This window comes from Pipistrellus kuhlii, unplaced genomic scaffold, assembly GCF_014108245.1.
Source record: "Pipistrellus kuhlii isolate mPipKuh1 unplaced genomic scaffold, mPipKuh1.p scaffold_m20_p_21, whole genome shotgun sequence".
NCBI classification, from domain to species: Eukaryota; Metazoa; Chordata; class Mammalia; order Chiroptera; family Vespertilionidae; genus Pipistrellus; species Pipistrellus kuhlii.
This window is the reverse complement of record NW_023425520.1, coordinates 1460715-1474441: the sequence shown is the minus strand read 5'-3', so window position 1 is coordinate 1474441 and position 13727 is coordinate 1460715. Positions and strand designations below refer to the sequence as shown.

The 13727-nt window shown below is 42.7% G+C and overlaps 1 protein-coding gene across 10 annotated transcripts in view; it reads right to left on the bottom strand.

Moving 5' to 3' along the window:
• GATAD2A (GATA zinc finger domain containing 2A) overlaps positions 1 to 13727 on the bottom strand; it is a 111963-nt gene that overhangs the window by 62903 nt on the left and 35333 nt on the right. For 7 of the 10 annotated variants that reach the window (XM_036450480.2, XM_036450487.2, XM_036450489.2 and 4 more), the window contains exon 2: positions 3116 to 3203. The exons of 2 other annotated variants lie outside the window; for them this stretch is intronic. In XM_036450480.2, the coding sequence (XP_036306373.1) occupies positions 3116 to 3130 (15 nt within the window). In that variant the 5' untranslated portion in view covers positions 3131 to 3203. Of the gene's footprint in view, positions 1 to 3115; positions 3210 to 13727 lie in introns of those variants that run through there. One more of the 10 variants, XM_036450485.1, reaches the window with a different exon arrangement.

Below are 13727 nucleotides of genomic sequence, written 5' to 3'. Positions count from 1 at the left end.
GTTCGACACCCCTACTCTAGTAGGTTATACTTCCACTTTTAAAAAGTTAAATATAATTAAATACACATACATCCATATCCCCCCACCTTTCATTGGATAAAAGTGAATACACTACATCTCTTTGTCCTTTACCTTGTTCTTTTTTCCAGTTGTCACTTCACTCTTAATATTCCGTCACCATGACATGTAGATCTCATCCTTCCTTACCAAGAGCTAGGGCCCACCCTATCAGTCCCTAGCCCCAACTAACAAAAACCTAAGTCATTTCCAGTTTTGTTACTTCAGAATGTTATAATGAATAGCCCTTTCACAATCCTTTTAAAAAAATATTTTTTCATTGATTTCAGAGAGAAAGGGAGAGGGGAGAGAGATTGATGAGAAAGAATCACTGATTGGCTATCTCATGCACTCCCCACATTGGGGATTAAGCCCACAACCCAGGCATGTGCCCTGAATGGGTATCGAACCATGACCTCCTAGTTCATAGGTCGATGCTCAACCATTAAGCCATGCCAGCTGGGCCATAATCCTTCTTTTTAACAGTGTATCTTTGAGATAAATTTATAGAGGTAGAATTGCTGGAGCAAAGGGTAAGCAATTCCCATTCAGAGGAGTTATAAACCCTCAAAAACAATGTATGGTGGAGTGTGATTCCCACCAATAGAACGAGTCCACCTCTGTGGGAAAAGGTCAGAAATGTTTCCATGAAGCTCCTGCAACCGTTGTTAGTATCAGAGAAAGTATTTTCCATACCTTGGTTAGTTAAGAGACATCTGCATTACTCTTTCTGTGAACTGTTTATTTTTCTGTAAGTCACATCCAATTTTGATCCTGAGCACCCAGCACAATTGCATACACAAATGTTCTTTTTAAAAATTTTTAATCCTCACCCAAGGATTATTTTTCTATTGATTTTTAGAGAAAGTGGAAGAGAGGGGAAAACCGAGAAATATCGATGTGACAGAGACACATAGATTGGTTGCCTTCTGCGCTCATCACAACCAGAGGCCAGGCCTTTGACTGAATACTCACAAATTGCCAAAAGGTGAAAACAGCCCAAATTCATATCAGATGAACAGGTAAACAAAACATGATCCATCTCTGCAATGGAATATCACACAGCCATAAAAACGGATAAGGTGAGATTCATGCTACAAAGTGAATGAACCTCAAAAAATTACACAGAGTAAGAAAAATCGAACACAGAAGGTCATATGTTATATAGTTTTGTTGATATGAAATGTAGAGCACAGGCAAATCCATAGACACAGAAAGTAGATTAGTGATTACCATGTTAATGGTTGGGAGCGGGGAATGGAGAATGACTGCTAATGTGGATAGGGTTTCTTTTTGAGGTGATAAACATGGTCTGGAATCAGAGAGAGGTAATGGTTGCACCACTCCTGAATATACCACCCTCCCCCCAAAATTAAAAATCACTGAAATATATAATTAGTGAGTTATATGGTATGAACATTATATTTCAATTTTAAAAATTCTTTTAAACACCAGTAAAATTTGTTTTTTTAAGAATACTCTGGCCCTTGGCTAAGTAGCTCAGTTGGTTAGAGAACTGTCCCAATACACCAAGGTTATGGGTTCCCTCCCCAGTCAGGGCACATAGAAGAATCAACCAATGAATGCATAAATAAATGGAACATCAAATCAATGTTTTTCTCTCTTTCTCTTTCTCTAAAATCAATTTTAAATTAAAAAAAGAAAGAATATTCTGTAAATGTTCTCCTGACACAAGGACTACTTGACCATGCCCATATTTTCTTGCTACAGGCAGATAAAAGCTGAAACCTAACAAAACTGACCCCTAAAAAAACAAAAACAAAAAAAACCTGACCCCTGCCGAAACCGATTTTGCTCAGTGGATAGAGCACTGGCCTACGGACTGAAAGGTCCCAGGTTCGATTTCGGTCAAGAGCATGTACATTGGCTGTGGGCACATCCCCAGTAGGAGGTGTGCAGGAGGCAGCTGATCAATGATTCTCTCTCATTGATGTTTCTAACTCTCTATCCTTCTCTCTTCCTCTCAAAAAACCTGACTCCTACACCCTTGTCAAATAACACACTCAGCCCAGCAGGCAATCTGAGCAGCTATGATGTACATTAGGACATGTACCCTTGTTAAGTCACCTGCCAGCTGGACTATGAGGAAGCAGTTGACTGACCCAGGAGGTCTCCACACTGCCTCCAAGTCCTATGATAACGCTGGGTTCTACATTCTTCTGAAGATAGGCAGCCTTAGGACAAAATGTTGCTGGCCAGGCCCTGATAGCAACAGACAAAATCCCACCTGAACGACAGCAGGGTCTGTCTGCTGGGTCCTGAGAGTCCTTGACACAGCCTGCACTTGACAGTTCTAAGCAAAGGGGGGTGAGAGGGGGGTGGCGCGCGATGGTGGTGTCTTAGTTTCCCTACAGACATAAAGCAAGATAAGGGCAACCAGCTCCAAGCACAGTACAAGGCCCTGCACTGCTAACAATGGTTAAGGGAAAATTCTACCAGTTTTTGGTCAGCATTGGGAAATCAGAAATGGCCAGAGGGCCAAGGACACCTGGCCAGGATTATCCCTGGCCTCTGATCCTCACAGAGGATCGGCTCATCCTATTTAGGCCAGGGCTTTTCTTTCTTTTTTTTCTTCTTTTTTTAAAATATATTTTATTGATTTTTTACAGAGAGGAAGGGAGAGAGAAAGAGAGCTAGAAACATTGATGAGAGAGAAACATCGGCCAGCTGCCTCTTGTACACCCCCTACCGGAGATGTGCCGGCAACAAATGTACATGCCCTTGACCGGAATCGAACCGGGGACCTTTCAGTCCACAGACCAATGCTCTACCACTGAGCCAAACCGGTTTCGGCTAGGCCAGGGCTTTTCAAGCGAGTGATCCCTGAGACATGAGAGGAGAGCAAATGGAGCCCAGCAGAGTCTGGGTAGCCCGGTGGAGACAGTCTTATCACACAATCCTGTAGGGAGGATTTGACTTCTCCCATTTCCTCTAAGAGGTGGCCATCAGCTTCTGAAGCAGCACTCAGTTTCAAATGTTCAAAGAGCTAAATGAGTCAGAGCCTTCATTACACAGATACCAGAACCCAAGCACTCACCTGGCTTCTGGGCATGGAACTCTGGTCCTACCAGCTGGCCATGGCAGCAGCTATGTAAAAGGCAACTTGCGTCAACGTGCTTATCAACCTGAAGTGAAGGACAGAGAAAAAAACCCTGAGTTTTCAAGGAAAGTTTCTAGAACATTCTGGCAGTTTTAAATGCCTCCTCCAACCCCTGTGATTACATAGTGAAATTTTAGATTTCAACCAGAGGTCTGTCTCAGCCACCTTCCACAGGGGACAGCTGAGGAAATAAAGTTCTATCAGTCTCTAAACAATAATCACTAGCATGGCAGATGCTGTCTTCAACAATATGATCGAGATGAGATTGTACGCAGCCAAACACCAATGTGTCAAACACCCAGAAAATGGTTCAAGGTTTGACTATAATAGTAATGACATTAACAGTAATACACAGCATTTAATAGGTGTTTAACAGTGAGTTCCAGGTATTGTACCAAAATCTCAGTATTTCTATGAATCCCCAGGACAACTTTAGGGGCAGATTACAGAATCACACCCATAACAGAAAAGGAATCTAATGTGCCCAATACTCAGGAAGTTGATCTCCTAGGTCTCCCTCTCCAGGTGCATATTCCCTGGCACAGACCGCAGAGAAACTACCCATCGTTCCAAGCAGTGCAAGGTTTGCCCTCAGGAAGTTGAGTGCAATGTGTCTGGGGACAAGCATACTTCACCTCCCAAATGAAAATGAAGGTGGCTTCACCTTTGAGGGGCAACTCACAGTTTTACCTCAGGAATCATCTCCTGAGATATACTGCCCAGGGAGGAAGGGGCTATCTGTTTTACAGATATGAAAACTAAGTTTAAAAAATATTTGGGAACTTTCCTGAGATCACAGAGACAGCAGACATCCAGGGCTTTAGGCGCATAGGCTAAAACACAGTGAACCAGCCAAATCCTGGACTCCTTCCTGGGCAGAGCTGTCAGTTTTAGCTTGCTGAGTGTTACCATTCTTTGTGCCCAAAGAATGCTTGCTCTGATATGAAACCCTTATTTTTAAACTGGGATCACAACAATTCACAGCTCATGGATGGTGAGAAACACTCCCACAGGAGAACTTGTAAAATAAGCAAATATCAGTGATATTTGGGCATCAAGGAGCACACAGTGTCCTCCTCAGCAAGGTCTAGGGCAGGAAACACAGTGACACAGTGGATACAGTTAATCCTAGTTCTTTCATACCACCCAAGCAATGACCCCTCTCTGCCATGGAGAGGGAAGCCTCAGAAATAGGGGCCATGGGCTTTCCAGGCCCCTGCTCTCTTCAGGATCAAGGTCAATACACAAAAGTCAACAGTACTGCCTGGCCAGCATGGCTTAATGGTTGAGCATCAACTTATGAAACAGGAGGTCATGGTTTGATTCCTGGCCAGGCACATGCCTGGGTTGCAGGCTCAATCCCCAGTTGATCAAAGATTATCTCATCATTGATGTTTCTATCTCTCTCTCCCTCTCCTTTCCTATTTGAAATCAATAAAAATTCAAAATTAAGGGTATTTCTACATGAAATCAATGCAATGAATAAACGCAAAGCTTTTTTAAAAAATCCATTTACACCACCATAAATGTGAAGTAGTTAAGGATGAATTCAATTTTTTAAATGTGCAAAACCTACAAACTGAAAACTATAACAATGCATCCTTGAGAAAAATAAAAGAAAAACTAAATAAATAGGTCTTGTCTGTGGGTCAGAGGTATCAATTCTCCCTACCAAATTGGACCACAGATTCAACTCTACCCCAATAAAAAGTTCCTATCATGTTTTATAGAAAACACAAGCTGCCAATACCAGTTTGGCTCAGTGGATAGAGCGTCGGCCTGCGGAATGAAGGGTCCTGGGTTCGATTCTGGTCAAGGGCATGTACCTTGGTTGCAGGCACATCCCCAGTAGGGGGTGTGTAAGAGGCAGCTAATCGATGATTCTCTCTCATCGATGTTTCTAACTTTCTATCCCTTTTTCTTCCCCTCTGTAAAAAAAAAATCAATAAAATATATATTTTTTAAAATATAGAAAAAACAAGCTGATTCTAAAATTTATATGAAAATACACAGGACCTGGAATAGTGAAAACAACATTGAAAAAGAGGAACAAATTTGGAGGGCTTATCCTATCTGAACTTAACACTAGAATAAACAAGTCTGTAATATGGACATAGAGACAGACATGTAGATGGGTAACCAGAATATACCCATGCACTCGTAGATAAGTGATTTTCAACAAGATCCAAGTATTCTATACTATGAGACCATAAGACACTGAACATTTCCTGGAGGGTTAACTGGCAAGGAGAAAGGTCATCTTTATTTATTTTTTTTTTTTTTTGGGGGGGGGGACAATAATGTGAGAGTGAAACATGGATCAGCTGTCTCCTGTAAACCTCCCCATCAGGGATCGAGCCTGCAACCTGGCATGTGTCCTGACCAGGAATTGAACCAGCAACCTTTTGGTGCATGGGACAGTGCCCAACCTACTAAGCCACACTGGCTAGGGTGAGAAAGGTTATCTTAACAATCTGTTATTACAGTACACACATTGCATCATGGGTAGAATGCAATATGCAAGAAGTTTTAAGGTCATCATGCTCCACCATGGCTTTCCCATCTTTGCTCATGGCACATCTTTAGTCTACTAGCTGCTCAGATTAAAATGTGGAATTGCCATCTTAATCTGACTATCCCACTATCCAGTCCATCTGGAAATCCTGTTGATTATGTCATCGAACATACCTGGGTCCAATCAGTTCTCACACCTTCACTGGCCACACCATCCTCTGCTACGATGGAGGCCAGCGAACTATTAATAGACGCCCTGCTTTCAATCCTCAGCTTGAAACCCTATGAAGGTCCTGCATTCACTTAGAATGAAGCTTGAGCTCAGACAGTATGGCTCAGTGGTTGAGCATAAGCCATGCACCAAAAGGTCACAGACTCTATTCCCATTCCCGGCACATGTCAGGATTCGAGCTCGATCCCCAGTAGCGGGGCGTGTAGGAGGCAACCAACTGATGTTCTCTCTCCTCGATGTTTCTATCTTTCTTTCTTTCTCGTGCTCTAAAAATCAATTAAAGAAAAAAAAATTTTTAATAATAAAAGAATGAAGCTCGAGTCTCTCCTGTATTTTAAGGCCTACCCACTGGCCAGTTCTTTATCCTGCTCCTGCCTTACTGGCTTCCTGGCCATAACTCCTATACACCAGGCACCCTTCCACCTGTTTTTTTTTTTTTGTTTTTTTTTATGTTTTAAAGAAAATCCCAAACACTTAATCATTTTAACAATCAATTCTACAATTTACAACCCAAATTAAAAAGGACCTTTGAAAATATACTTTGACCCAGCTGGAGTGGCTCTGTGGTTAAGCATCAGAAGGTCTTAACCAGGAGGTCATGGTTCAATTCCCAGCCAGGGCACATGCCCAGGTTGCAGGCTCCATCCCCAGTAAGGGGTCTGCAGGAGGCAGCCGATCAATGGTTCTTTCTCATCATGGATGCTTCTGTCTCTCTCTCCCCCTCTCCCTTCCCTTTATACACATACACACACACACACACACACACACTGAGTGGCCAGATTTTTATGATCTCTGGATGCATAATAATCTGGCCACTCAGGTATGTATATGTATTTATATGTATTTTAGAGGCCCGGTGTATGAATTTGTGCATGGGCAGGTCCGGTCAGCCTGGCCAGGGGAAGGGGACATGGGCGGTTGGCAACTCCTGGTTGAGGGGACAATTTGCCTTTTATTATATAGGATACTAGAGGCTCGGTGCACAACATTTGTGCACAGGGGAGGGGGGTAGTTCCCTCAGCCCAGCCGAGCCTTCTTGTAGTCTGGGACCCCTCAGGGAATATCCACCTGCTGGTTTAGGCCTGCTCCCTGCCATGAGCCAGCACTTCTGGATAAGCAGCACTCCCCCTGTGGGAGTGCACTGACCACTATGGAGCATCTCCTGTGTTAAGCAACTGCCCCTTGGTGGTCAGTGTGCATCACAGTGACCAGTCATTCTGCTGTTTGGTTGATTTGCACATTAGGGTTTTATTATATAGGATACACTGAGTGGTCAGACTATTATGCATTCAGAGATCATAATAATCTGGCCGCTCAGTGTGTGTGTGTGTGTGTGTAACACACACATGAAATGCCATATAAAAATCCCTTGCCGGGATCGGTTTGGCTCAGTGGATAGAGCGTCGGCCTGCGGACTGAAAGGTCCCGGGTTCGATTCCGGACAAGGGCATGTACCTTGGTTGCGGGCACATCCCCGGTGGAGGGTGTGCAGGAGGCAGCTGATCGATGATTCTCTCTCATTGATGTTTCTAACTCTCTATCCCTCTCTCTTCCTCTCTGTGAAAAATCAGTAAAATATATATTTTTTAAAAACCCCTAAATGTCAACAAATGCCTAGTCCATATTCACACAACTCAGAAATGCCTGTATACAGCCTGTTCGAACAATAGTTGCCAGAGCATTTGTATTTAGCTGCTTCCTCTGTTTTGATCAGTTCCCTCCTCCCAATGGCTGACCCAAGTTACTACTCAAATGTCTCCCTCCCAGAGGCCCACCTGCAGCTCTCCCACAGCCCTGGCTTCTCTGCAAGCTCCACAGACAGGTATTATGTTTATGGACTTTCTTACCCGACAAAAACATAAATGCCACAAGGAAAGGGATGTCTGATACATTTTATTCCAAGCACCTAGGACAGTGTCAGATACACATACCAGGTGCCTGATAAATATATATGGAATGAATGAACAGGGTTGGTTTAACATTGAAGAAGGAACCAATCTGAGGAGCAGAAGCTCTCAGACACAATTAGTGTGGAAGTTGAAAAGAAGCTGAAACCAAGCAGAGACCACTTAGCACCATGAGATTTCAAAGCATTTCTCTAAAATAAAATATAATCGCTTTTCACTGATACAACATTTAAACTGTTTTGCCATCTACCCACACTAGATGGGTTTAGAGAGCTTTCAGTTTTTATTTCCAACCCATACATTTAAAACAGTATCAAGTAACCCTTAAGTACATAATTACCAACTCATAAGAGGCTCTTCTGTTCCCTTGATAAATCATTATGGTTTGGCTTTGACCCTGCACCTGGGTACTCCACTTACACACACACACACACACACACACACACACACACACACACACACCTCTGAGAGACACCTCCAACACAATGATTTCCCAGTTTGAGAGAGATAACACTTGGTGAGAGGGCAGCCATGGTGATTTACATGACATCAAGTCACTGCTTTGGGCAACAGAAGTCCTTCATAGCTATTTCATCCTCTAGAGCTCAGGCAAGTCAAGTCAGCTCCCTTTTAACTTGAGGGGAGGAGCCACAGCCAGACACTGGCTGCTGCTGGCTAGGGAGCTCCAGTTCCAAGGAGACGCTCAGGTTGCAGCACCCGTGGCCAGCCCAGTGCAGGGACTGGTCTCTGGGGCCATGGGCACCTGACTGGGAAGCCTGGGCTCTCCAAGGCAGCCACAAAGGGCCCATCATCCCTGCCAGAGGCCCAGTCCTTATGAAAGCTGCACACTTCTGCTATCCTGCACTAACCAAATACTTGTGCTGTCACTAAAATTCTTGAACTGTCTACAACCAAGTATTTACCACCACCCTGGCTCAAATCCAGTCTTGGGAACGTGACATTAGGCAAAAAAAACTCCGAGGTGAAACCCAACAATATATTCTGCTTTTCCACAAAGTCTACTTTTTCCATGCAATCCAAGTGCTCCTGAAAGACCAGGATTACCTAGACCCTCTCTGTCAACAGTCTTAGCAACAAATGCAATGCCAAACTATTAGGAAAGCAGCTCCTTGGCCAGCCCTATCAGAAAGGAAAAAACTGAAACAGAGCAATTGTACAGCATGTCAAGATTCACTGGAGCTGAAACCGGTTTAGCTCAGTGGTAGAGCATCAGTCTGCGGACTGAAAGGTCCCAGGTTCAATTCCGGTCAAGGGCATGTACATTGGTTGTGGGCACATCCCTGGTAAGGGGTGTGCAAGAGGCAGCTGGTGGATGTTTCTCTCTCATCGACGTTTCTAGCTCTCTATCTCTCTCCCTTCCTCCTCTCTGTAAAACATCAATAAAATATATTTAATAGAAAACAAAAAAAAAGATTCACTGGAGCCGACAATTCAGTTTTCTCATCTGGGATCAGCAAACTACTGTCTAGGCCTGTTGTGGTGAATGGGTTTCCTGGAACATAATCATGCCCACCCAAATGTGCCCTACCTACACCTGCTTCTCTTACAAAGTAGAGCCGAGTAGTAGCTACAGAGACAGTACAACCCCAAAAGCCAATACTATTAACAGGCTGTGCCGAAGTATTAAAGGAACAGAGGTGAGCCAGCCACAGTGGCATGCCTGAAACAAAAAGGACAGAGGCATACGAAGGAAGTGCTCTGACTCCATGTTGGCCCCAGAGGACAAAGCAATATCTGCTCTCCCTCTGGGATGGAGACTTATTAACCTGCAGAGCAGAAGAGAGCATGACTAGGCACACTAAATGCGAAAAACCAGCCCCATGAGGGCCACGGAGCCAACAGCAAGGCCACACAAGCCCATCCTTGGCAACAGAGTTGGCCTGTCTTCACGGTCAAGCTGAGGTGTCCACTGAGGTAACAGCCAGTATATGCTTTCCAAGGCCCTGGTTTGCACCTGTCTGTCCTTCCTCAGCCACAGTAACCACAGTCTCACTAAGAGAGAGATGGTCCATTCCCTGCCCTGTGCCAATGAGGCCATTCCTAAAGTCCCTTAAAACCCCCAATGTCAGCAACATATCACCATGGATTTTAAGACTTTGCATACTTCAAGCCCAGGTGACCCTATGAAAGTCATCAGGCACACACATTTGTATGTGTACACACCCATACACAAACATACCCCCATGCTCCTTGTCTCAATTATTCACACCCACATCTGCCTGTCTCTACTACCAGACCTTTGCACATGCTGTTTCCACAACTGGAAAAGCCCTTCCTCCCACTCATCCTTCAGACACAAGCACCTGTTATTCAGGCCCACTCTGCCTGACCAGCTCTTACCCCATCAAATCCTTCCATCCCAAAGGACTAAAGCCCCATCACTTGGCACAGCTGAAACTTGACATCTGGCATCAAGCATCCCACTAGGATCCCTTCCCCAAATGTTCCTCAAGAGAAAGAGCTCTCTCACTCATCTCCTTATCCAATGCCCAGGAGACACACAGGAGAAAATAGGGAAATGGAATCCCCCCTGAGTTATAAATACCCAACCACTATGATTCTACACCATGGACTAAATAAAAGCATAACAATATAAACTCTATCCAGGAACAAGCAACATGGAGATAGGCAAGGACACAGCCCATCCATGATTCTCTCTCATCATTGATGTTTCTTCTCTCTAACCCTCTCCCTACTTCTCTGAAATCAACAAAAAATAAAAAAATAACAATATAAACAAACATACAAAATAGAAACAGATTCATAGATACAGAGAACAAACTGATGGTTGCCAGACAGGAGTTGAGGAGGGGGGAGGCGGCGGATGGGGGACTAGGTGAAAAGGTGAAGGAGTAAGAACTACAATTGGCAGTTACAAAACAGTCATGGGGATATAGAGAACAGCATATGGAATATGGTAAACCCTCAATTTTTCGGACATCAATTTAACAGACTCCAGACTCAATGAACAAAATTTCCAGTCCATATGTCATATGTGAAAATAAACATCCTGTTAATTTCAAAATGCTTTTAACCAAGATTTGCTTATAATTAAATTAACAGCTTATTTTGTTGTTGTTGTTAAACTCACTGTTATTTTTAACAAATTTTAGCGGATGGGCCATATGTTAAAAAAAACTGTAGTAATTTCACTCACATAAATATTACATATCTACAACTGTAGTCTATATATTTAAATCCAAGTCACTACTTTCAAACAATGTTCAGCAAATGATTAACACATAATCACACTACATCTCACACAGTAATTGCTTCTGCTGTGGCCTGACTTTCTGCAGCAGTATTTTTATTTATTTATTTATTTATTTATATTTTTTAAATATATTTTATTGATTTTGTACTGAGAGGAAGGGAGAGAGATATAGAGTTAGAAACATCGATGAGAGAGAGTCATCGATCAACTGCCTCTTGCACACCCCCTACTGGGGATATGCCCGCAACCAAGGTACATGCCCCTGACCGGAATTGAACCCGGGACCTTTCAGTTCCCAAGCTGACGCTCTATCCATTGAGCCAAACCGGTCCCGGCTATTTATTTATTTTTTTAATATATCTCCATTGATCTCAAAAAGGAAGGGAGAGAGAAACATGATGAGAGAATCACGGATCGGCTGCCTCCCACATGCTCCCCACTGGGAATTGAACCCAGGACCCTCAGCCCGCAGGACAATGCTCTATCCACCAAGCCAAACCAGCCGGGGCTGCAGCAGTTTTGTGTTTGTTTGTTTTTTGTTTTTTAAAAGGCTGGATTTTTAAAAATATATATTTTATTGATTTTACAGGAATTGAGGAATTCTAGAGGAATTGAGAGGAATAGAGAGCTAGAAATGTTGATGAGAGAGAAACACCGACCAGCTGCCTCTTGCACACCCCCCATTGGGGATATGCCCGCAACCAAGGTACGTGCCCCTGACCGGAATCAAACCTGGGACCCTTCAGTCCGCAGGCCGACGCTCTATCCACTGAGCCAAACTGGTTTCAGCGGCTGCAGCAGTTTTAATGCCTGCCAGTCCAAGTTTCAAGGAACACTAATCCACGCCCCAGCGGTGTGCATTTGTTTACTCATGGTAACTGGTAAATATATGCATTTACTAGAGCTATTCAGTATAAATTTAAAATTACTATAATATAGAAAACTTTTCTGTGAAATTAAACTTTTCATACATAATTTTAATTACACAAATGTGTTGACATAAGTAAAAATAGGTAAACTTAACTTGTTAATTTTTTAACATACAAATTCAGAAAATCTACTTTATTACATAACGAACTTTCAGCTTTAATGGACACTAACCCTTGCTCGAATTAGTCCATTATTTTGAGATTTTACTGGACAGTCAATAATATTGCAATAATTATATGGTGTCAGGTAGATACAGACTTAACAGGGGAATCACTTCTTATATTAATGTCTAACCACTATACAGTACACCTGAAACTTTATATATATATATGTGTGTGTGTGTGAGAAAAAAAAAAAAGAAAAAAAAGAAAAAAAAAAAGAAAAAAAAAATATATATATCAAGCTACCGGAACAGCGGGTGACGTACACTGAAGCAGCCAACTTCCCACCCCTGTCCCCCAGCCAGCCCAACCCGATTGGCCGCCAGTACAGGTGGGCAGCCAGACCACACCTGTGAACAAACTTGTGCACCAGGCCTCTAGTACAAATAATAATGGATGTCGCCTAACTGATGTGGCTCAGCTGTTGAGTGTTGACACAGGAACCAAGGGGTCACTGGTTCAATTCTCAGAGCACATGCCCAGGGTTGTGGGCTTGATGTCCAAGAGGGGGCATTTAAGAGGCAACTGAATGATGATGTTTCTCTCCAATGTTTCTCTCTATTCCTCTCCCTTCCTCTCTCTCTAAAACAAAACAAAAAAATCAATAAAAACATTAATAATGATGATGAATGTCAACTGTAATTGAGAAATAAAATAAACTTCAGATAGACCCAGATATAAAATGTCCAGAAATCAGAAATCAAATGTCAACATCTAGACTAATCTGAGGCTTTGGGAAGTGTTGGAAGTGTTTACTACTGAGGATGTGTGGTGCATTACAACATTAAAGGACATCCTAAAGAAAATGTCCCAAGCACAAAAGAGGAAATGATTTCTCTGTTAATAACAAGGACCTAGGAACCGGTGACTCCCACTCAGTGTAAATGCTGTATTAAAGAAATTCTCTGACAAACAGCCACAGGAAAACAAGAAATACCTTTGACCTCTGAGCTGAGCACTAGAGCAGAGATGACCTTAGATATTCCTGGACTCTGCTCTCCAAAGTCCTCTGAAGACTCCAGAAATCTTGTCACCCCACCAAGCTAGAAGTATATCCAGGCCCCACCCCTCTAGGGACCAAAGAATACTCACGGAATCTCTGTGCTCCAACACTCCCAAGATGATGTTACAATGAACCTTCTAGAACCACACATACCCTTTTTTTCTAAAAACCCACAAGGTAGGCCATCAAAATATTAATGCCTTAGTTCCTTTCTCCCTAAGCTATCTCTTAGAGGATAAAATGATGCTCTCATAGGGAATGTAAGATATTTCTGAATTCAAAAAGGTTCAATTTTTTATTGTGTTAAAACATACTTAACATACTCATAGACATAGGCTACAGTATGGTCATGCCCAAAGGCAAAGAGGGGTAGGAAAGTAGTAAAGGGTAAAGTGGGTCAAATAAATGGTGACAGGAAGAGATTTTACTTTGGGTGGTAAACACACAATGCAATATTCATTGTCAACTGTAATTGAAAAATAAAATATTCAGATCTTGTTTTATAAAAATCTACACTTGAAACCTATATAATTTTGTTGACCAATGTCACACTGATAAATTTTAAAA